Here is a 21705-nt window from a genome sequence, read left to right on the forward strand (position 1 = left end):
GGGAGAATACACACGGCTTAAAAGAAATTGTAGCAGGGAAACGTTAAGAAAGGAGGAATTTGATCGTTTAAAAGTGCGACTAAAAGAAAGAGAGTACCCTGACTGGACTTTAAATAGGGCACAAAAAATAGTTGATGAAAAGCCAAGAGATAGTCTTCTAATCTTAGAAAGAGAAAATAAAAGAGAAAAAGAGGGGAAGGGGAAAAGACCATATGTCTGTTTCCAATACAGCAACCAGTTTAACGCAATAAAAAATATAGTATTAAAAAGGTTACCCATATTGCAGGAAGATGATTTCCTTTCAAATATTCTCAAGGATGGTCTCAACGTTGTGGCTAGAAGAGCGCCAACTATAGGCAGCTCCTTGTCACCTAGCTTTTTTTCACACCAACCGGCTTCTAGCACATGGCTCCAATGTAGGGGTTTCTATAAGTGCGGTGTCACTGCCTGCAGCACGTGTCGATATGCATTGACGAAAAACACATTCCAGGATAGGGACAACAGTAAAACTTTTCAAATAAAATTTTTTATTAACTTCCATTCAAATAATGTGGTTTATAAGATTGATTGTAGGGAATGTAATTTGGCATATATAGGGTGCACAACGAGAAAGTTAAAAACCAGGATATCAGAGCATCTGAGGGATTTGGGGAGTAGTAACACTCCAAATTGGAATTTATCAGCTGTTGCCAAACACTTTATCATGTACCATTCAGGAAATACATCCATGATGACGATTCAGGGCATAGAGCGTATAAATCTGTCTCAGCGGGGTGGAGATACCAAAAGACAGCTTCTAACCAGAGAAGCTTTTTGGATCTACAATTTGCAAACCACATATCCATCTGGTCTTAACCGAAAAAACGAGATCATGTATCATTATTGTTAAATGTTATTAATTTTTGTAATGTTTAGGTATTTATTATTGTAATTATCACTGTGTTTTTATTATGAGCATTGTATTGTCAATTGTTATCACTTCACCGCACTTATGTGAAATTTTCGCAGCTGCGGTGAAGTTTATATGTTCAGGACCTGTGGCAACAATCACGTGACCAGTTTTGATCACTGTATTGGTCCATGAACACTTGATAACAATTAGCGCGAACTTTGGAAAACTATGCATTGACTAAGATCGGGTACGATCGAAACGCGTCGCATGCACTTTGTACTGGCACATTTGCACCAAGGCAAGGACCTATTATGCTGTATCAACTTTTAATGAAGAAATAAAGTATCTGTATAAGTAACCTCAGTCATATTTGTTCAGCATCAATAGTGGGGTTTTTTTAGGTGTTAAAAAGATTAATTAAAGAACATGCTATAAATGATTGTTTTACTTACTTAAAGATTGCAATGAGAAGGTTAACCATGATGATGTATTGTACAAATACATAAACAGCCTGCAAAAATCCATTCAGCCAACTTCCGGTAACACAGAGGTCTGGAGTGACTGTGTCATTCGCACAAGCTAAAAATAAAATAAAAGCAATAAAACAACAAAAAAATGAAAAATAATGAAACAAATAGATGTAGACTTATAAAATATATATGATATACATATACTGTATAACGTATTTTTCGCTTTCTAAGACGCACTTTTTTTTCCCCCAAACTTGGGGGGGAAGTGGGGGTGTGCCTTAGAAAGCGAACATGCCTTCCTGGGGGGAAGGTCCGGGTATCTCTGGGTGCCCGGTGGTTGCTGTGGGTGTCTCCGGTGCCCAGCGGTGCTGTGTGGGTGTCCAGCGCTGCCCGGGGCTCTGCCGAAATTTTGCGACAGGCCAGAGCCTGCGGCACATCCAGGGTACCACGTGCGCTGGTCTCCGGGAATATGGCCGCCGCATGCGCTGATGGTGATCTCGGGATCAAGATCTTGAGAGATGAGATTTCAGCGCTGATTGCAACCGCCAGGCACCCAGAGACACCCTGCAGCAGCACAAGAACCTCACAGCAGCACAAGATCCCCGCAGCAGCGCGCCACACATCGGAGCCCCCACTAATCCCTGCCTGCAGCCTGGAGTGTCACCCCACTCCTGCCTCCTCCAGCAGCGACCCTGGGATTCCGTTTCCCTGCAGCCACCACCCCCGGTAAGCAATAAGATGCAAGGATTGTAAGAAGCACCACCAATTTATAAAAAAATATTTTTTCCTATTTTTCGCCTCAAAATTTGGGGTGCATCTTATAATCCGAAAAACACGGTATATACTTTTTATATACAGTGGGCATGGTAAGTATTCAGACCCCTTTACATTTTTCACTCTTTGTTTCATTGCAGCCATTTGGTAAATTCAAAAAAGTTCATTTTTTTCTCATTAATGTACACAATCTTGACTGAAAAAAAGCAAAAATGTAGTCATTTTTGCAAATTTATTAAAAAAGGAAAACTGAAATATCACAAGGTCATAAGTATTCAGACCCTTTGCTCAGAATTGAGTAGAAGCACACTTTTGAGCTAGTACAGCCATGAGTCTTCTTGGGAATGATGCAACAAGTTTTTCACAACTGGATTTGGGGATCCTCTGCCATTCTTCCTTGCAGATCCTCTCCAGTTCCGTCAGGTTGGATGGTGAACATTGGTGGACAGCCATTTTCAGGTCTCTCCAGAGATGCTCAATTGGGTTTAGGTCAGGGCCCTGGCTGGGTCAGTCAAGAATGGTCACAGAGTTGTTCTGAAGCCACTCCTTTGTTATTTTAGCTGTGTGCTTAGGGTCATTGTCTTGATGGAAGGTGAACCTTTCAGCCACGTCTGAGGTCCAGAGCACTCTGGAAGAGGTTTTCATCCAGGTATATCTCTGTACCTGACCGCATTAATGTTTCCTTCAATGACAACCAGTTGTCCTGTCCCTGCAGCTGAAAAACACCCCCATAGCATGATGCTGCCACCACCATGTTTCACTGTTGGGATTGTATTGGGCAGGTGATGAGCAGTGCATGGATTGTCCACACATACCGCTTAGAATTATCACCAAAAAGGTCTATCTTCATCTCATCAGACCAGAGAATCTTATTTCTCATAGTCTGGGAGTCCTTCATGTGTTTTTTTATCAAAGTCTATGCGGGCTTTCATATGTCTTGCACTGAGAGGCTCCCGTCAGGCCACTCTGCCAAAAAGGACCAACTAGCGGAGGGCTGCAGTGATAGTTGACTTTGTGGAACTTTCTCCCATCTCCCTACTGCATCTCTGGAGCTCAGCCACATTTATCTTGGGGGTTTTTCTTTACCTCTCTCACCAAGGCTCTTCTCCCACGATTGCTCAGTTTGGCTGGACGGCCAGGTCTAGGAAGACTTCTGGTGGTCCCAAACTACTTCCATTTACGGATTATGGAGGCCACTGTGCTATTAGGAACCTTGAGCACTGCAGAAATTCTGTTGTAACCTTGGTCAGATCTGTGTCTTGCCACAATTCTGTCTCTGAGCTCCTTGGCCAGTTCCTTTGACCTCATGCACTGTGAGCTATGAGGTCTTATATAGACAGGTGTGTGCCTTTCCAAATCAAGTCCTATCAGTTTAATTAAGCACGGCTGGACTCCAATGAAGGAGTAGAACCATCTCAAGGAGGATCACAAGGAAATGAACAGCATGTGACTTAAATATGAGTGTCTGAGCAAAGGGTATGAATACTTATGACCATGTGATATTTCACTTTTTCTTTTTTAATAAATATGCAAAAATTTCTAAATTTCTTTTTTTTTTCCAGTGAAGATGGGGTGCAGAGTGTACATTAATGAGAAAAAAATAAACTTTTTTGAATTTACCAAATGGCTGCAATGAAGCAAAGAGTGAAAAATTTAAAGGGGTCTGAATACTTTACATACCCACTATATCTCTGTGATTTAAGGGTATGAAAATTCAAAGTTGAAAAATTGTGAAATTTTCAACATTTTCGCCAAAATTAAGTTTTTTTCACAAATAAACAAAAGTCATATCAAATAAATTTTACCCCTATCATAAAGTACAATATGTCATGAAAAAAACTATCTCAGAATCACTGGGATCCATTGAAGTGTTCCCTAATGATTACCTCATAAAGTCACAGTGGTCCATTTTGGTGTAAAAATTGGCCTGATCATTAATGTGCAAACCACTCTCGGGTTGTAAAGGGGTTATCCTGGTGACAGGTCCTTTTGAAATTTACAAATGAAAAAATACACATCAATGCACTTGTGCAGTGCAGAACTTACCATCTATTTCATATGCAAACATTTCACCATATGTCATCCAGTATGGACGAAACACTACATCTTTAGCAAGGGACCAAGAAGGTTCTTCATTAGGATAAAGGATCGCCTTTCTTGGCACGCCAAAGGAAAATACTACTACTCCCATTATAACTACAATGAAAAACATTCTTGTCATCTAAAATGGAAAAAAATATTGATTAAAAGAAATGTTAAAGGTAAGTCCGGCACTGCACATGTTATTTGTAAGTGACAATTTAGTTTCTTTTTACATGACAAATAAACTGTGCAAAACAAACTCCAATCGACGATATTGGAAGTTGATCGATGCTCCTTTAGTTAAATTTAAATGTGTCAATTATTTAGATTTTTTTCACTGCCAATGGCAGTTCACACAATCACCCACCCCAAAATATAGTTCATGTTATTATTGGCAGCACATTTATTGACAAGAGAGGATGTGCTACAAAGAAACATTTTTTCATTGTTTTATGTCATCATAAAAGACACATCTAGAAAACAAATTATTATTCAAGGTGATGTCTTGTAAATTGGCATCATCACTTAATTACATTTGTCTATGACTATGCAATAATTTGTTCTAAATAATCCCCCTAAGTTTTTTCACAAGTTTTTCTTAAAAGAGTTTTCAGGGAATAGAAATAAATAACTAACTAAAGGAAATATAATTATAAAAGGATTGAAAAAATATCTTTAGCAAATTACACTTGTTTTAGAGGCAATCACTATAGAATTAAAATGCCCACTGTTTTGTGACAAAGACAGAAACCTGTTCTAGCATGCTAATAGGACCGGTGTCTGTGAGTGCATGCAGTAAGAGTCTTAGCACCCTCTCTCCATGTATAGCAAGATGTACTGGAAATACCTGGGATGCTTAGGTAAGAAGAGACCACTCACACTGTTGTCCACCCTATCTGATCTGATACAGGAGATACCAGGGGTGTAGAGGTAAGAAGAGGCTGCTCACACTGCTGTCCACCTTGTCTCTCATCTTATACTGGAGATTCCAGGAATGCAGAGGAAAGAAGGGGATGCTCAAAATGAGGTTCAACTTGTCCTTCTGATGGAATACTGGAAATACAGAAGGCATCGAAGGTAAAAAGAGGCCGCTCACACTGCTGTCCATCCTGTCTACCTGATCTGATAGTGGAGATACTATGAATGCTGAGGTAAGAAGAGGCAGTTCACACTACTACCCACCTTATCTTGATGATCTAATACTGGAGATACCAGGCGTGCTGAGGTAAGAAGAGGCCGCTGACACTGCGGTCCATCTTATGTTTCTGATCTAATACTGAAGATACTAAGGCTAGATTCACATTGCGTCAAGTACATCGCGTTAAACGGATCCGTTAAACGCATGTACAGAAAAGGATCAAATTTGTAAAAAAATCGGCTTCACGTTAACGCTTGCGTTAACGCTTTTGACAGCGTTTTTCTCATTTTGATGTCCGTTCGCGATGTATCCGTTTGTCTGCGTTTGTCACTGTCAATAAAGTTTTTTTTTTTTTCTTCTCCTTTTGTCCTCGTCGGGGTGTGGGTGCAGACTCATTCTCCATTTTGAAAGCATTGAGTGAACTTCTGCTAGCAACATGTTTGTGTCTGAGCTGGTTCGATTTCGCTTGATGCGGTTGCGACTTCGGCAGAGAAAGCGTAGTTCGCAAAGGAGATATTGGATCCACGAAGTTAATTTCTTGCGGAGTACATATGGTGCCTTTCACACCCTGTATCTTCAGCTTCGGGATCACCCTTCAAAATTCCAACGCTATCTACGGATGTCCATTGAGACCTTTGATGTTCTGCTTTCACATGTGAAGGATGAGATACATCATCATCGCAGCACTTTCCGTGAAAGCATCTGTGCGGAGGAACGATTAGTAGTGACTGTGAGGTAATTATAAAATTTTTTCTCATTCTATTGACAAAGACTAGATCTAGGCATCGTGGGGCATAATGTTCATTTAGCAATTGTATATTCTATTTATGTAGCCTTTTAGTTGTCCTTTAAAATCCTAACATTTTTTTTTTTTTTTCTTTTTCAATGCCGACAGATATCTGGCTACTGGAGAATCTTTTGCGTCACTGCATTACCAATTTAGACTGGGGAAGTCAACAATTTGCCAACTGGTTCGGGAAACTTGTGATGCCATTTGGAACAACTTGCAACCACTTGTGCTACCAACCCCAACATCAGAAATGTGGCTAGCGATTTCCCAACAGTTCGAGGATGTGGCTAATTTCCCCAATTGTATTGGTGCCGTGGACGGCAAGCACATACGGATTCAGAAACCAGCGCATAGTGGGTCCCTGTACTATAATTATAAAAAATACTTCTCGATAATCTTGATGGCTATTGCGGATGCAAGATACCGGTTTGTAGCTGTGGATATTGGTGCGTATGGCCAGACTAACGATTCAAGAGTCTTCAGAGACTCCAACATGGGGAGATGTTTGTATAGCAACAATTTTAACTTACCCTCATCACGACCTCTACCGGGGACCGAAGACCCAAGTTTGCCCTTTGTTTTAGTTGGTGATGAGGCGTTCCAACTTGGGCAAAATCTCCTCAAACCGTACTCAAGCCGCAGTCTGAACTCCACCAAGCGCATTTTTAATTATCGCTTGAGCCGGGCAAGACGTTATGTGGAGTGCGCCTTTGGGATTTTGACATTAAAATGGCGAATTCTACTAACGTGCATGCAACTGCAACCAGAAAATGTGGACCGTGTTGTGAAGGCATGCATCTGTCTGCATAATTTTGTGGCCAGACATGAACCCCAGGTGGTTGACCCTGATGAATGTGAGTCGAACCTCATGAGCATTGAATCTACTGCTGTTCGGTCTACAGCTCAAATAATGAGGATTCATGACCAATTTGCACAGTACTTCATACATGAGGGGCATGTTCCATGGCAAGACAGACACGTGTAAAATTTATTTCAAGTCTGAAGCTGTGTTCTGATGTGTTTTTTGGTTTTTTTTTATTTCCAATATGTCTTGTAAAATATGTCTTGTAAAATGTTACATTACTGTTATGTTGTGTTCACAGTCATACAAGAATCAGATTTTAAACAGTTTACTTAAGTTTCCGAATTTTTATGAAAGAACAGTTGTGAACTTGTTACATATGATATCCCATAGGGATGTAAAAAAACACACACGAAATTGGGTGGTAAAAAAACAATAAACCAAAAAACGTGAAACACAGTTTGCACCTGGCTGGGGACACTGAGCTGTACTATAGACTCTGGTATTGCGCGGGTGTATTGTCCGCCCAGGTGTATGATGGACTGCTACTTTGTCTCTGATGTTCAATGCTCGGTTCACACCGGGCTCTATATTGAGGGTTGTAGGCCGGCATGTCTATGCTTCTGGTTCTCGATGGAGCTGGCTCCTGGGGTCCCACAAATTCCTCAAGAAGGTCATTCAGTCTTTGCCGAAACAAAAGGTTTCTGTGTGCCGGGATATTTTGTGCTACGGGAACATAGGACAAAAAAAATAGCTTCCATTCATTTGCAGAATATACAGACTCGCGATTGTAAGTCGGTAATTTCCCGCCTCAGGTCTTTCAGTTCACTCTGACACATGTCCTCAACCCGCTGAAGTCTATCGACAATAATGGCATCAGCTTCATCTTTTTGTGAAGCTCGCTTGCGTCCACGCACTGATTGCAACCGGGCACTCACACTTGAAGCCACAGTGCTTCTCTCCCCAGATCGTGGCTCGCTGATGACAGAGACGTCTTCAGTGCCCGTCTGCTGACTTGGTTCCAGTGGAGATGGCTCCAGTTCTTCTGCCTGTCTAGGCGCGGCGGTACTGCAGATCGTGCTGTAACCAAAAAAATATATATATATATTTTGCTGTAATTTTTTTAAAAAAATTTCTCGCACACAGACCAATTTGTACTTACGAGCGCTGAGACAATGTTTTTTGAAGAAAGAGCAATTGCTCGTAGTGCACATACGGGGTCACCCGTTTTGCACCTGCTCCGCTTGGTACATTTTGACTATTCCGGTAGTCACGGACAAAGCGGTCCCTTATTGATTTCCAGCGAGTATGGACCGCATCCGCTGTAATTTTTAAAAAAAGGTTAAAAAATTATATATATATATTAGTAGACAGTTCTTATATTGATAGTTTAAAAATTGTGTATAGTTAGTTTAGATAGTTGATATATAGCTAGTAGATAGATAGTTGATAGATAGTAATTATTATAGATGATAGAGAAATAGTTTAGTGTATAGGTAGTTGATAGTTTAGAGATAGATAGTAGACAATTTAACATCACCAATATTTACCAATTTTTTTCTTTGAGGTTGATGACTTCTCCATGTATCGGGGATCGAAGTGAGAGATAATTTGATCCCACAACTTGCGGTTCTTTACTATGTCATGGTGGGAGCTGTCGCTTTGGTCCCATATTGAGGGGTTGGCTTCCACAAGGTTGATCAGTGTCTCATTGTGAATGGTCAACGGCTCTTCGTCAACCACAATCCTTTTTTTTTTTTGGCTCGCTGACTTGGACTATGTAAACACAAAACGTTATGTTGAAAGGTTCAAATTCAGTTTATTGGTAGACTAATAGATAGATAGATAGATAGATACATAGATAGATAGATACATAGATAGATAGATACATTAGATACATAGATAGATAGATACATAGATAGATAGATACATAGATAGATAGATAGATAGATAGATAGATAGATAGATACAGCAAAAGATAGAGAGAGAGAGAGAGAGATAGTGGATAGATAGTTTATAGATATAGCAGATAGAAAGTGAATAGATTGTAGATAAATTTCTAGTTTTATATTTACCACTGGCAGTTGTGGAGACGACAGACGGCGAGGAACCTTCTTCCTCTTGTGTCCTCCGTGTGCCACAACCTATTGTGTATGTAAATGAAAAAAAAAAATTACATTTCTTTGATCAATAAATTTATGTTTGCAAAACTTAAAAATGTCTGCTATGTACCTTTGTTGGTTTTGCCTGTTTTTTTTTGGGGGGGCCTAGCAGCCTCGGGCTCCGAAGACTCCTATTTGCAATAGAAACATGATTATACATATATATATATATATAGCTTAATACACTGAATTTTCACACAAATTTTAGTGGTTTTTTAAAGTGCAAGCCTACCGACTGAGAAGAAAAAAACGCAGACACGCTGCTGCTGCTGCTGCTGCTTCCCTCACTATCCGACATCTGCAACAAAGCAATACATTTTTAGTACACACACATCCGTCGTACAATACAGAGTCCCATGATGTATACAGAGATATCTACTATATAATTGTCTAGGGAACTTCCGTCCTTCTGTCCTTCTGTCACGGTATTAATTCGCTGATTGGTCTCGGCAGCTGCCTGTCATGGCTGCCGCGACCAGTCTGCGACGCGCACAGTCAGAAAAAAAAGGGCCGCCCCGCACTCACTGCCCGGCGCCCGCATACAGCCCTCTGCTCACCGCTCACACAGGGTACTGTGACAAACGTCGCTGAGCAATATACTACGTGACTGGGTTCTGTATACTACGTCGCTGGGTGCTGTATACTACTTCACTGTGCAATACACTACGTGGCTCTGTGATGTATACTACGTCGCTGGGCAATATACTACATACTACATGGCTGGGCAATATACTACGTGGACATGCATATTCTAGAATACACGATGCGTTATCGGGCCACCATCTAGTATATATATATATATACAAATGTACTTACATTTCCTGTGATCTTTTGCAAGACACTTTTTCTCTGGTGTGCAGCAGGCCTCAGGATGTGCGCTGGGGACAGTAATGGCCGAAATCCTGTTTCCTGTCACATGACCACATGGACCTCCCTCAAACGCTATTAAAACGTATGGTTCTTTTTGGAAATTTATCAAGATTTGCGTCTGGCTGCGTTTGCCATAGACATCAATGGCAGAATTAACGCTTCCGTTAGTATTGCGTTAGCTTGGCCGGACCCGAAAACGCTGCAAGCCGCGTTCCAAGGTCCGTCAGAAAAAAACGTTATGTGACTAACGCATGCCAAATTTGGCATGCGTCACGAGGCGTCAGACAATGCAAGTCTATGGGCGCGTTAGTATGTGCGTTATATTGCGTTTTCACTACTTAAAAACGTGTCCGTTAGACGGACTCACCTAGCGCAATGTGAACCTAGCCTAAGGGTGCTGAGGTGAAAGGAGGCTGCCCACACTTCTGTCCATCTCATCTGATCTAATACTGGAGATACCAGGAGTGCCAAGGTAAAAAGCAGCTCTTACTGCTGTCCACCTTGTCTTTCTGATCAAATACTGGAGATACTAAGGGTGATGCTGTAAAAGGTGGCTGCCCACATTGCTGTCATAAAATCATAGTATGTTAGAGTTGGAAGGGACCTCCAGGGTCATTGTGTCCAACTCCCTGCTCAATGCAGGATTCATTAAATTATCTCATACAGATGTCTGTAGAGGATGCCCCCTTGTCCCCGTCTCAGGTCTACAAGTAAAAAGGTCATTAGAAAGGTCTCTGTACTGTCCCCTCATACATTTATACATTAAAATAAGATCACCCCGCTCTTCTCTGCACCCGCTCTAGTTCAGCTATGTCTTTCTTGTAGACTTCCGTAGATGTAATTTTTGTTTTTCTTGTCCAGGTGTAGAATCTTGCATTTTCCCCTCTTAAATACCATTCTATTAGTCGCTGCCCATTGTTCAAGCTTACCTAGATCCTTCTGAATCCTTTCTCTGTCTTCTCTAAGCTTTGCATGTTCTGCAAATTTGATCAGTTTACCTTCAGTTCCTTTATCTAGATCATTTATAAAAATGTTGAACCACACTGGGGCCAAGACACCCTATCTGATCTAATGCTGGAGATGCCATGGTTCTTATGAATGAAGAGGCTGCTTGCACTGCTGTCCACTTTGTCTTTCTGAATGCTGAGTAGCTACTGTGATCTACAGATAGTGTGACGTTATGTGGTATAGGACATCTGCATGACAGCAGCAGAGGAGCTTCCTACTGCACAGGTACCTGTCCTTTTAACATAAAACAGGTTTCTCCACTTTAACAAGCCGGCAGCTATTTCAAATCTATGATTACCTCCTGAGACAAATGTGTCAATTGCTAATTAAGGTATTTAAAATTGTATTTATGACATTTATTTTAGTTTTCTTTTCCCAGAGAACTCCTTTAATCCTATTTATTTAATTAATAAATTCTAGGCAAGTTTTAATAAATTGAAAATAGGCCTAATACCTGTATACCAAGGCTGTTAAAGGGTTTGTTCAGAAGTGTGATACTGATTTCCTTGTCCATAGCATAGGTCTTCAATATCAGATGTATGGGAGGGCTGACATTGGTCAGTTCCAATGGCGGATAGATGTAAATAGCATATAAAGCCAGAACACCACAGGTCGGTACGCTGTGTAGTGGTCACTTCCAGGTACTGTGTCTTCTTTTTAAAAATGAATAGAATTTGAACTGCAGTAACTGGAAATGAAAACTACAACAGTGTATGAAGCCATGCCGTTTTGTCACTGAACACTCTTTACAAGCATCCACATCCAGAACCAATAACAGCTGATCAGTGGGTGGGGTTGTCAGGAGTCTTATCATGCAAACAGGTAAATAATATATCATTACTGGGCAACCCCTTTAATTCCATCATTCTGGTCCCCCAAATGGAGGTTCTTCATACACTACATATCGTTAATATCACAGGTGATACAACCACTGCTCCGTGTTACAGGGCTGCACACCTGAAGCTGCCAAAACAACTCCTCTTTTCCTCCCTTCAGCTCTGTAATTATTGGCTGAAGCTGCACTCTTTACTCGTTTTCAGCTATTCCCATCTGCTGAAGATGAAAATGTTTGTGCACTTACACAAGATCCATAGGGTAGAGAAATACATTGCCATCACTTATGAGAGTTCAATGGATTGTATCTGATTTTTAACTCTGATATAATCACACAACATTTACACCATTAAAAAGCACTGCAAATCTTACAGATTCATGGACTTGAGACTTACTAATCAAAATCTTACCATTTTTCCAATCATGAAAATATATGGCCCAGCATCTTGACTCACATTTAATATGTCTAATAACTTTGCGAACCAAAATATTGTGTTCAGACAGCATATTAATCTTCCCGCAACAAACACTAAGTCTTCAGAAGTTTCATTTGTGACATTTCTGGAACCAAATCTCAAACAAAAACCGACAAAGAAAGTCAATATTCCCAGGAATTCATTAACATTGAAGTAGCTGCGAAGCCAAACTTTTAGCTTCTGAGTACTTTTCCCAGCTTCTGAAATAAAAACCTGGAACACAGAAAGTACAAGAATGCTTTTTATTTGTGTGGGAAAAAAGAACTATAATGAGTAAATTGTATTATATTACATTTAAGTGCATATAATGCAAGTGTATTTATTAAATGGAAAAACTATAGAACAGATTGAGAAAGATAAAGCAGCATTTCCACTGTGCTAGGCAGTGAGCGATGTGGGAGAAATAGTAATTCTTTAACTCCAGATTTCTGGTGTAAAGCTCCATAGTGTCATGGCTTCCCTTTATAACTTTGACTGAATGATCCCAGTGATATAGAATTGGAATCTGTGGTTTCTTTTATGTTTGTGTTGCTTTGAGACCAATAATAATACCGTATGGAAATTTTAAAGGAACCCGTGACAAAGAGGTTGTCCACCAGGGCCGGACTGGGACTAAAATTCAGCCCTGGCATTTGAAGTTACACAGGCCCACTTGTCACATGGTCACTGTATAATGTCTTTGTACACTTGTAGGCAGGGCCGGTTTTAGGCAAAGTGGGGCCCTACGCCTAGGCAAAGTTTAAAATGGGGCCCCAAATGCTAACATATTGCACATCACACAAAAGCATTTCGGTTGTATTTACAAGCGCTGAGTTCAGGCCGCTAAATGAGTTTGATCAACAATACTGAAGTTGTTCAACACTTGTTTCCCGGCCTCTTTCCACCAGCTGAGGAATAATGATGGGACAGAACGATCACTAATAGATCACTAATAGATCACTAACAGATCCCCATACAGTATCATGTTATCATCAGCACATCTACAGTTTACACCAGCGATGTGCTGCTGAGAACAATGATTTTTGTTCCACCAAAAACAATCTGAATATGCAGCATTTTACTTGTTTAGTAAAATACACCCCATAGTCCTCCATATATTATAATGTGCACCACAGTCCTCCATATAGTATAATACACTCCCTATAGTTCTCCATATATTAAAATACACTGCTCAGTCCTCCACATAGTATAATACACTCCTCATAGTCCTCCATATAGCATAATACACTCCTCATAGTGCTCCATATAGTATAATGCATTGCCATAGTCATCCATGTAGTACAATTCACTTCCCATAGTATAATGCACCCCATAGTTCTTCATATAGTATAACGTATTCCCCATAATCCTCGATACAGTATAATGCAGCCCACATATAGTATAATGCAGCCACCATCCTACAGAATATAATGCAGCCACCCCAGAGTATAATGCAGCCACCCCAGAGTATAATGCAGCCACCCCATAGAATATAATACAGCCCACCTCCCCATAATATAATGTAGCCCCCATAGAATATAATGCAGCCCCCCATAGTATAACACAGCCTCCCCCATAGAATATAATATACCCCCACAATAGTATATAACAGCCACATAGTATATAACATGGCCTCCCCATAGAATATAATATACCCCCATAGTATATAGCACAACCCGCATAGCAGATAACACAGCCCACGTAGCAGTAGACAGCACAGCCCATGTAGCAGTATACAGCACAGCCCACATAGTAGTATACAGCATTGCCCACATAGTAGTATACAGCACTGCCCACATAGTAGTATACAGCACTGCCCACATAGTAGTATACAGCAGAGCCCACACAGTAGTATACAGCAGAGCCCACACAGTAGTATATAGCACAGCCCACATAGTAGTATACAGCAGAGCCCACACAGTAGTATATAGCACAGCCCACATAGTAGTATACAGCACAGCCCACACAGTAGTATACAGCAGAACCCACAAATTAGTATATAGCACAGCCCACATAGTAGTATACAGCACAGCCCACATAGTAGTATACAGCACTGCCCACATAGTAGTATACAGCAGAGCCCACATAGTAGTGTATAGCACTGCCCACATAGTAGTATACAGCACAGCCCACATAGTAGTATATAGCAGAGCCCACACAGTAGCATACAGCACAGCCCACATAGTAGTATACAGCAGACCCCACATCTCTCCTCCCCCCTAGAATGGCCCCACAGTCCAGTAAAAAAAAACACTCCTCACCTCCCCTCTTGCCTGCGGTGATCCCTGCTCCTGTCTCGGCAGCTGCCGCTGCACTGCCTGGGACACAGTGATTGCGAGCGCATCCGCAGTGTCAGAGGCAGAGCGGGGAATGATGGGAGAGGGAGTGTCAGGTGACGCCCTCTCCTCCATTATTGCATTCAACTGTACCAGCATCATAGACGCCGGTATAGTTGAATGCGGCAGTGGCGGCGCTGAGGGGGGAAGGGTGAGTCGGCATGCAGCAGCCCACTACTGGCACCGGCCCTTCTGGCATTTGCCAGAACTGCCCGATGGCCAGTCCGGCCCTGTTGTCCACTACTTTATCATTGATCATCTATCCTTTCCATTGCTCCGTCTACCATCATTTAATTTACCTAGTAAAGGCTGTCCATGGTATTGTTTAATTGACGTGAATAAGATAATGCTGCTACTAAATAGACATTGTGCAAGTAAATGGACCTGCAAAACACAAAGTGTCCCGGTCTCATCAAACATCTGATCATCTGGGACAACAGCGATGCTAAAAGCCCCACCAATCAGTATTGTGATCCAAGAAAACTCCCCTAAATGAGTTTACAAGTCGATAAAGCATTTTAGAATGACAGTAGTTTAAAAGTTTTTTGCAACGTACTCACCTCCCGTATTCTTTCCACAGCAGTGGTGACTATAAAAGATAACACAATCCATTCTTGAACAGAAGGCATGCTTTCCATTTTAACCAGGACCACATAGGTGTAGAGCATTAAAAATGCCAGGTATGCCAGCTAAAAGAAGAGAACAAACCTCAAAAAGTTATCATTGAATATTATATGAAATGTATTGTATAGGCGTTCCTTGTAACAAACTTTGACAAGCCTTACACTATCAGCATTTTCTTGCCCGAACGTTTGCGGTTGAAATAAGGCTTTTATGCAGACAGTGAGGTTTTTTGGTACTTACCACAAAATCACTTTCTTGTAGTCTTTATTGGGGGACACAGAAATCATGGGTGAAGTCTGCTTTCATCTGGAGGTTGTCAGTAATAATACACCTTAAAAGAAAGTTGGCTCCTCCCCAGTAAATTACACCTAGTCTACCGGCAACAAGCGAGAAAGCAGTTTGAAAAGCTACATACCAAAAAGAAAGAACAACCACTTCAAGAAGAAAGCAACATAAATGCACACTTGAACGGGTAAACAATGGAAGGTTCACTGTCCCCCAATGAAGGCTAGAGATGTTATGGTAAGTACTAGTGATAAGCGAGTGTATTTGTTGCTCGGGTTTTCCCGAAGTATTTGTGACTGCTCGGAGATTTAGTTTTTGTTGACTCAGCTGCATGATTTATGGCTGCTAGCCAGCCTCAGTACATGTGGGGGTTGCCTGGTTGCTAGGGAATCCCCACATGTATTCAAGCTGTCTATCAGCTGTAAATCATGCAGCTGAGGCAAGGAAAATGAAATCTCTGAGCAGTTACAAATACTCGGGAGACCACCTGAGTGTGCTCGGGAAAACCCAGGCAACGAGTACACTCGCTCATCAAAATATTCTCATTTCTTGGGTGGGACTTATTAAAGTAGTTCCTGGGGTGGGGAATAACTATAATAATAATTATGCTACCACAGGAAGAATATTCATTACTCAGCTAACTTCCCAAGCAACTACTGCTTGCAAGAACTTCCTACCAAGATTTGTGTTTGCTGATGCAAAGGTATGTACTCTGGAAAACCTAGAAAAAGTATGGACAGATGAGGAAATAGCCACCCAACAGTGCTTGGTGACTTATGTCTAAGGAGGCTCCAACAGATTGGGTAGTGTGAGCCGAAACCCTGAAAGTAAGTAAGTGCTCTGGCCTTAACCTGATATTCCTCAAGAGTAGCAGGTAAATACAGCAAGCAATGGGTGATGTCAGGCCTCTGCAAAGGCCTTCTGGAATGACAAGGCATTCAACATCTAAATGGAGCTGTGATGTATCACTGCTCTGACCACGTCAAGCTTGTGCCAAGCTCTACAGAAGGATGAGGGGTCTAAGGAAAGAAGCAGAGAAGTATATTGTCCTTATTGAGGTGGAAAAAGAAACCACCGTAGGAAGCAGGGAAGGACTAAGTAAAGAATAAGGAATGGAGAGAGGCAGGAGAGGGCAGCCAGCTCTGAAACCTGCCTGATAGAGATTATTGCTGTAAGGAATGCCACCTTACAGGAATAGGCCCCTTTCACATATCAGTTTTTTTGCCATCAGTCGCAATCCGTTGAATTTTGAAAAAAATGGACTCATTGCAGATTGTGAAAAACTGATGCGACGGATCCGTTTTTTCGACGGATCCGACTAGGGGGGCTGGTTAAAGGATCCTAAAAAAATCTGAGCATGCTCAGTTAAAAAAATGGAGTTCATCACCGAATTCTATCATTTGACAGATCCAGCGCCCATAGTCGTCCTTTCTAACAAATGACTGATGGAGATGGATCTGTCGCTGTCCGTTTTTTTGACGGAGACAAAAAACGTTACTTTGTTGTCTCCGGCTGCCGGACAGACAATTTTCAACAGATCCGGCAAACGACGGATGAAACGTGAGGCCATCCATTGCTGATACAAGTCTATGAGAAAAAACGGATCCAGTGGCATCAGTCACTGGATCCGTTTTTTTCAAAATTCGACGGATTGCGACTGATAGCAAAAAACTCATGTGTGAAAGGGGCCATAGCCAGAATGGTGAGAAATACCTGATCATCTTAAATGGCAGGTACTGAAGATCGTTGAAAAGAAGATTGAGATACCAAGGATCCAAGTGGGGTGGGCCACCAACTGAAGAAAAGTCTTGACCTGAGGATTGAAAGCCAGATCCCTTTGGGATAGAACAGGAGATGTGGAAACCTGGCCTTTGAAGGAACAAAAATCCAATCCCAACAGCTTTGACTGCAAAAAGAAGAAAAGAGCTGTAAAGGATAAAGACATAGGAGCAAAGTCATTGAACTCACACCAACCAACACAGTCCTTCTAAATGTAATGGTCTATAGATAACAAGGAGGGGTTTTGTGCCTCGATCATAGTCTGAATAACTGGATCAGAAAGGTCTGATTCAACAGCCAAGCTGTTAAATTGAGCCACAGTGAATTCTGATGGAAGAGCAGAAACCATCTGAAAGTAGATCTGGACAGTCCAAGAAGCTCCACGAGGTGTCTGTGAGGAGGTTGATCACTTCCACGTATCATGACTTTCAAGGCCAGTCTGGAACGATGAAGATGACAGAAACCCTCTCTGTCTTGATCTTCATGAGGAGCATGGGTAGGAGTGGCAGTGATGGAAACCCATAAGGCAGGGAGAAATGTGACCCAGGGATTGCCAAAGCATTGGAAACAATTACCAGAGTGTCCTAATACCTGTCCACTAACCTTGGAACCAAAGACAAATCTGACTGATGAACTCCAGATGAAGCGACCACTCTCCTGTGGATAGCCCCTCATAGCTTGAAAATTCCACTGAAATCTACTGCACTCTGCTCTCTGCCCAATCCAAATCTCTACCAAGGCTAATCAACTTAGAGTTCCTCACAAATGCTTGATGTATGCCAACAATCTGGCATTGTCTAACTGGATCCAGACAGGCAGACCAGAAAGAAAGTGCTGCCAAAGAAGAAGAGACCTGCCCTCCTGCTTCTTCCAACAACCTTGAACGGAAAACTGTGTGAAAACTACTCCCCAGCTGAGTAGGATGGTGTCCATTGCCAGAATCTTCCACTGATACTACACAGATGAAGTCCAGCAACAATCAAGAGACTGGTGGATAAGAAAAGATAGATGGACCAACAGATCCAAGGAGACAACAATCCTGTATCAACAAGAAGGAAATGCACTATGCAAGGGTCTAGAATGAAGATGAGCAAATGTAATCGCCTCAAAGCTTGCCAACAACTTACCCAGGATGCTCCTGCAGAAGCAGAGGAGGTTTCTCAATGGCAATCTCAGGTAATGGATGAAGAGCCGATCTCTTATCTTCAGGGAGAAATACCCTAGCCTGAGCTGCTTCAAACAACATCTCAAGAAAACATAGACATTGTGCCAGGATCAGAGAGGACTTCGACCTCTTGAGAATCCACTTGAAGCCTGAATTCTGTAGAGTCTCTAGGTTTTCCATGTGGGAAGAAAACTTGATGAGAATGTCATCCAGGTAAGTGATAATAACGCCCCCTCTGATTTGAAGATGAGCTATAACTGTTGCCATCCAAAGGGCAGAACCAGAAATTGAAAAATAACCTGTTTGACCACAAAGTGGAGAAACCTTTGGTGAGTGGGATAGATGGAAATGTTGAAGTAGGTATCCCGAATATTCACTGAAGGTAGGAATTCCCAGGGAGGGACAGTGCGAAGAGACTCCATCTTGAAGTGACGCAGTTGGATCACATTGCTAAGTAACCTTAGGTTTAGGATGTGCCGAACTAACTCTAAAGCATTTCCTAGGCGGAACTGGGACAATGACTCCTGCCTGGAGAAGGGAGTCCTAGGAGGATGAGACCTGAAGAAACTGTCATTTGGAAGACTAGTGAATGCTATCCTGTAACCAGAGGAACCGACTTCTATGAGGGAAGAAACCTTGCTGATTGGCCTAGTATGGAGGATAGGATAGGATGGAGATGTGGCCTAGTGAGACAGTAAGGCTAAATTAGAGTCCCAGACATGCCAAAGACCCAGGGGCACTGTGGGCTGCACAGGAAAGACTGGAAAGGGAATTGTGCGGCCCCCTAACCATGGAGCCGGAGGGACCCGCATTCAGTTGGAGGGAATGCCCAGAAGACAGAAGGAAGAGCGCAAAAGAAGAAGAGAGTTAAAGAAACTTGTATGTCCTGCTACTAGACTGCCACGGGAATGCCATGACTCTGTGACAAAGATGTTGCAGAAAAGACTACAGGGAACACCAGTGTGACAAAGGGCCCCACTAAGGCACATACTTAGGCACTACTCCAGCAGTTTTTATTTCAGTGCTGGAGTGGAGCTTTAAATGTAAGCCCCCTGCCCCATTCTTATAGTCACTTTCTGACAGCTTCCCCTTTTACCAACACTGCTCCATCCTGCGGCGCCATCTTATGCCTGGAAGTCAGAAGGTACATTACAAGAGCTTAACGCAAGTCTATGAGAGCCAGAATGAGGCTCTCATAGAGAAGTATTGAAAAGTGACCTCTAGCGCGCTCCATGAAACAGTGGAGCAGCTGGCAGGTCACTTTTCACCGGAGGCCGACAGAAGCAACACTGGAAAAGGCTGAAGACAGCAGCAAGTGAATATGAGACAGAGGCCAGGGGAATTACATTTAAAGCGCCTCTCCAGGGGTGCAATATAGAAAAACACTGGAGTGGTGCTTTAATTGTCCTGAAGAGACTTGATTTTGTGGTCCTGGAAGTCCTGGCTCCATCTTCTCTTCCATACAGCGTGCTACACTCAGGGGGCAAGCAGGAGTCAAAATGCAAAAGGACAGTCCTACACGGTATCTGTTTACTTTGTTGAGGTACTATGGTCCACCCTCCTGACAAGAGAGGATACAGACTAACCACTACAGACTGTATTCTACGTCGCATAATGGGGTGAAGCAGAGTGGCCCACGCTGTTCTGTTACCCAATTTAAAGGAAAACAAGAGTGAGGTTAGTTCTTAACATGACAAGCCACAGGCAGAAACAGGTCTGAAACGCACATCCCTGTCTATCTCATATGTGACACTATGCTATAACAATTAGCTTGGTGTCAGTAGGCTAGGGGTAGTCTGCTAGGGAGGAGCCAAATTTTGTTTTTAATGTGAATTATTGGTGTTAGCCTCCAGGTGGCACCAGACTTCACCCATGATTTCTGTGTGCCCCAATTAAGAATCAAGCTTTGTAGCGAGGACTAGATATAACATGCTGGAAGGTTTTCAGTTGATTAGAGATGCACAATATAGAGAGAACATGTTGTGGACGGCCTTGTATGTCATTGTCACTAGAGGAGTTAGAACAAGAAGTGGGTTAGGGAGGAAGCCACAGAGGAGGATGTTACAGTAATCCAACAGGATATTATGAGGACATGTACAATCATTTTGGTTTACTCAAGATTTGTAATGGAGTGGATTCATTAAATATATTTTAGAGGTAGAAGAAGTTTTCTTCTACAGTATATGATATAAAAGGACAAAAAATTCTAAATGACGATTAAATAAAAAGTTGGTTTACCGTGTTAAACCAGAACTTCACAATTGGTGCGTGGTAGAATGCAAAATACTTCTGTGCCAGTGGAAGACGGTGAGCTTTTCCTTTCATTCTCAAGCCAGGAACATATTCTTCAAATCCATCAAACAATTGGGCTCCTTTTTGAATACCCTAAAATATACATCCTACAGTCTGTACTGGTATTTCTATAGATATACATAAAGATACTATAGTATCAAGAGTTGATACTGACCAACCTAATTAGATTTTACCTGACATGGTGAAAATTAATATTTTTGCTTTGAAAAATCTATTTAACTTTAAATTAAGAATAATGCTTCTATAATTTTTATGTTAGTGACTAGTTACATTGGGGGGGGGGGGGGGGGATGCAATTGAGAAGCATCCATAGCATATTAATATGAAGAACAAGAAGTAAAATGACTATTCACAATATCATTCTGCATCCTAAGCCAGATTAACAGTCAGAGGGACATATATTTGACATAGTGACTGCTTAATAATTAGACTTTACCTCAACACCTCCTTCTACAGAAAACTTCACCACTGGATTTTCATTTACAATCATCTCATGAGCATCCTGGGACACAGGAATATGGGACATTTGTGCTCTTGATTTGTATTCCAACAGTGGTATTACTGGTGGAAGCAGAATGCCAATAATCACCTGGTGAAAATGATGTAAATATGGTCAATATATTAATCCTTTTAGGACTCATGTTGGGTCCTCAGAACAAAGCATGTTTTGTTTGTTTATAGTTGCATTCAAAGGGCCATAACAATTATATTTTCCTTTGACCTGAAGGTTTGGTTTTTTTTCTTTGTGGGAGAAATTGTATCTATCGGTGGCACCGTTTTGGGTTCCATATGACTTATCAACTAACTTTTATTAACTCTTTATGTTAATTAACTCAGTTTTTAGTTAATCATACTTTGTGGTGGATGTAGAGACAATATACTGCGTGGGGCTATCATACTGTCTAGAAAGCTATAGGGGGGATCAT

At 41.7% G+C, this 21705-nt stretch overlaps 1 protein-coding gene and 1 long non-coding RNA gene across 2 annotated transcripts in view; both read right to left on the minus strand.

Moving 5' to 3' along the window:
- LOC143775485 (transient receptor potential cation channel subfamily M member 7-like) overlaps window positions 1-21705 on the minus strand; it is a 211044-nt gene that overhangs the window by 148550 nt on the left and 40789 nt on the right. The window contains exons 10-15 of the mRNA XM_077263672.1: window positions 21216-21368; window positions 20705-20851; window positions 15174-15302; window positions 12233-12511; window positions 4183-4357; window positions 1345-1471 (exon numbers count right to left, since the gene is read on the minus strand). Coding sequence (XP_077119787.1) covers window positions 1345-1471; window positions 4183-4357; window positions 12233-12511; window positions 15174-15302; window positions 20705-20851; window positions 21216-21368 — 1010 coding nt within the window. The remainder of the gene's footprint in view (window positions 1-1344; window positions 1472-4182; window positions 4358-12232; window positions 12512-15173; window positions 15303-20704; window positions 20852-21215; window positions 21369-21705) is intronic.
- On the minus strand, window positions 7897-9207 carry LOC143773539 (uncharacterized). The gene is made up of 4 exons (XR_013215219.1): window positions 9181-9207; window positions 9024-9092; window positions 8111-8724; window positions 7897-8028 (listed from the first exon to the last, which is right to left on the minus strand). It is a non-coding gene; the product is annotated as an uncharacterized LOC143773539 (long non-coding RNA).

The sequence above is a fragment of the Ranitomeya variabilis genome, chromosome 5, assembly GCF_051348905.1.
Source record: "Ranitomeya variabilis isolate aRanVar5 chromosome 5, aRanVar5.hap1, whole genome shotgun sequence".
In the NCBI taxonomy this organism is placed as follows: Eukaryota; Metazoa; Chordata; class Amphibia; order Anura; family Dendrobatidae; genus Ranitomeya; species Ranitomeya variabilis.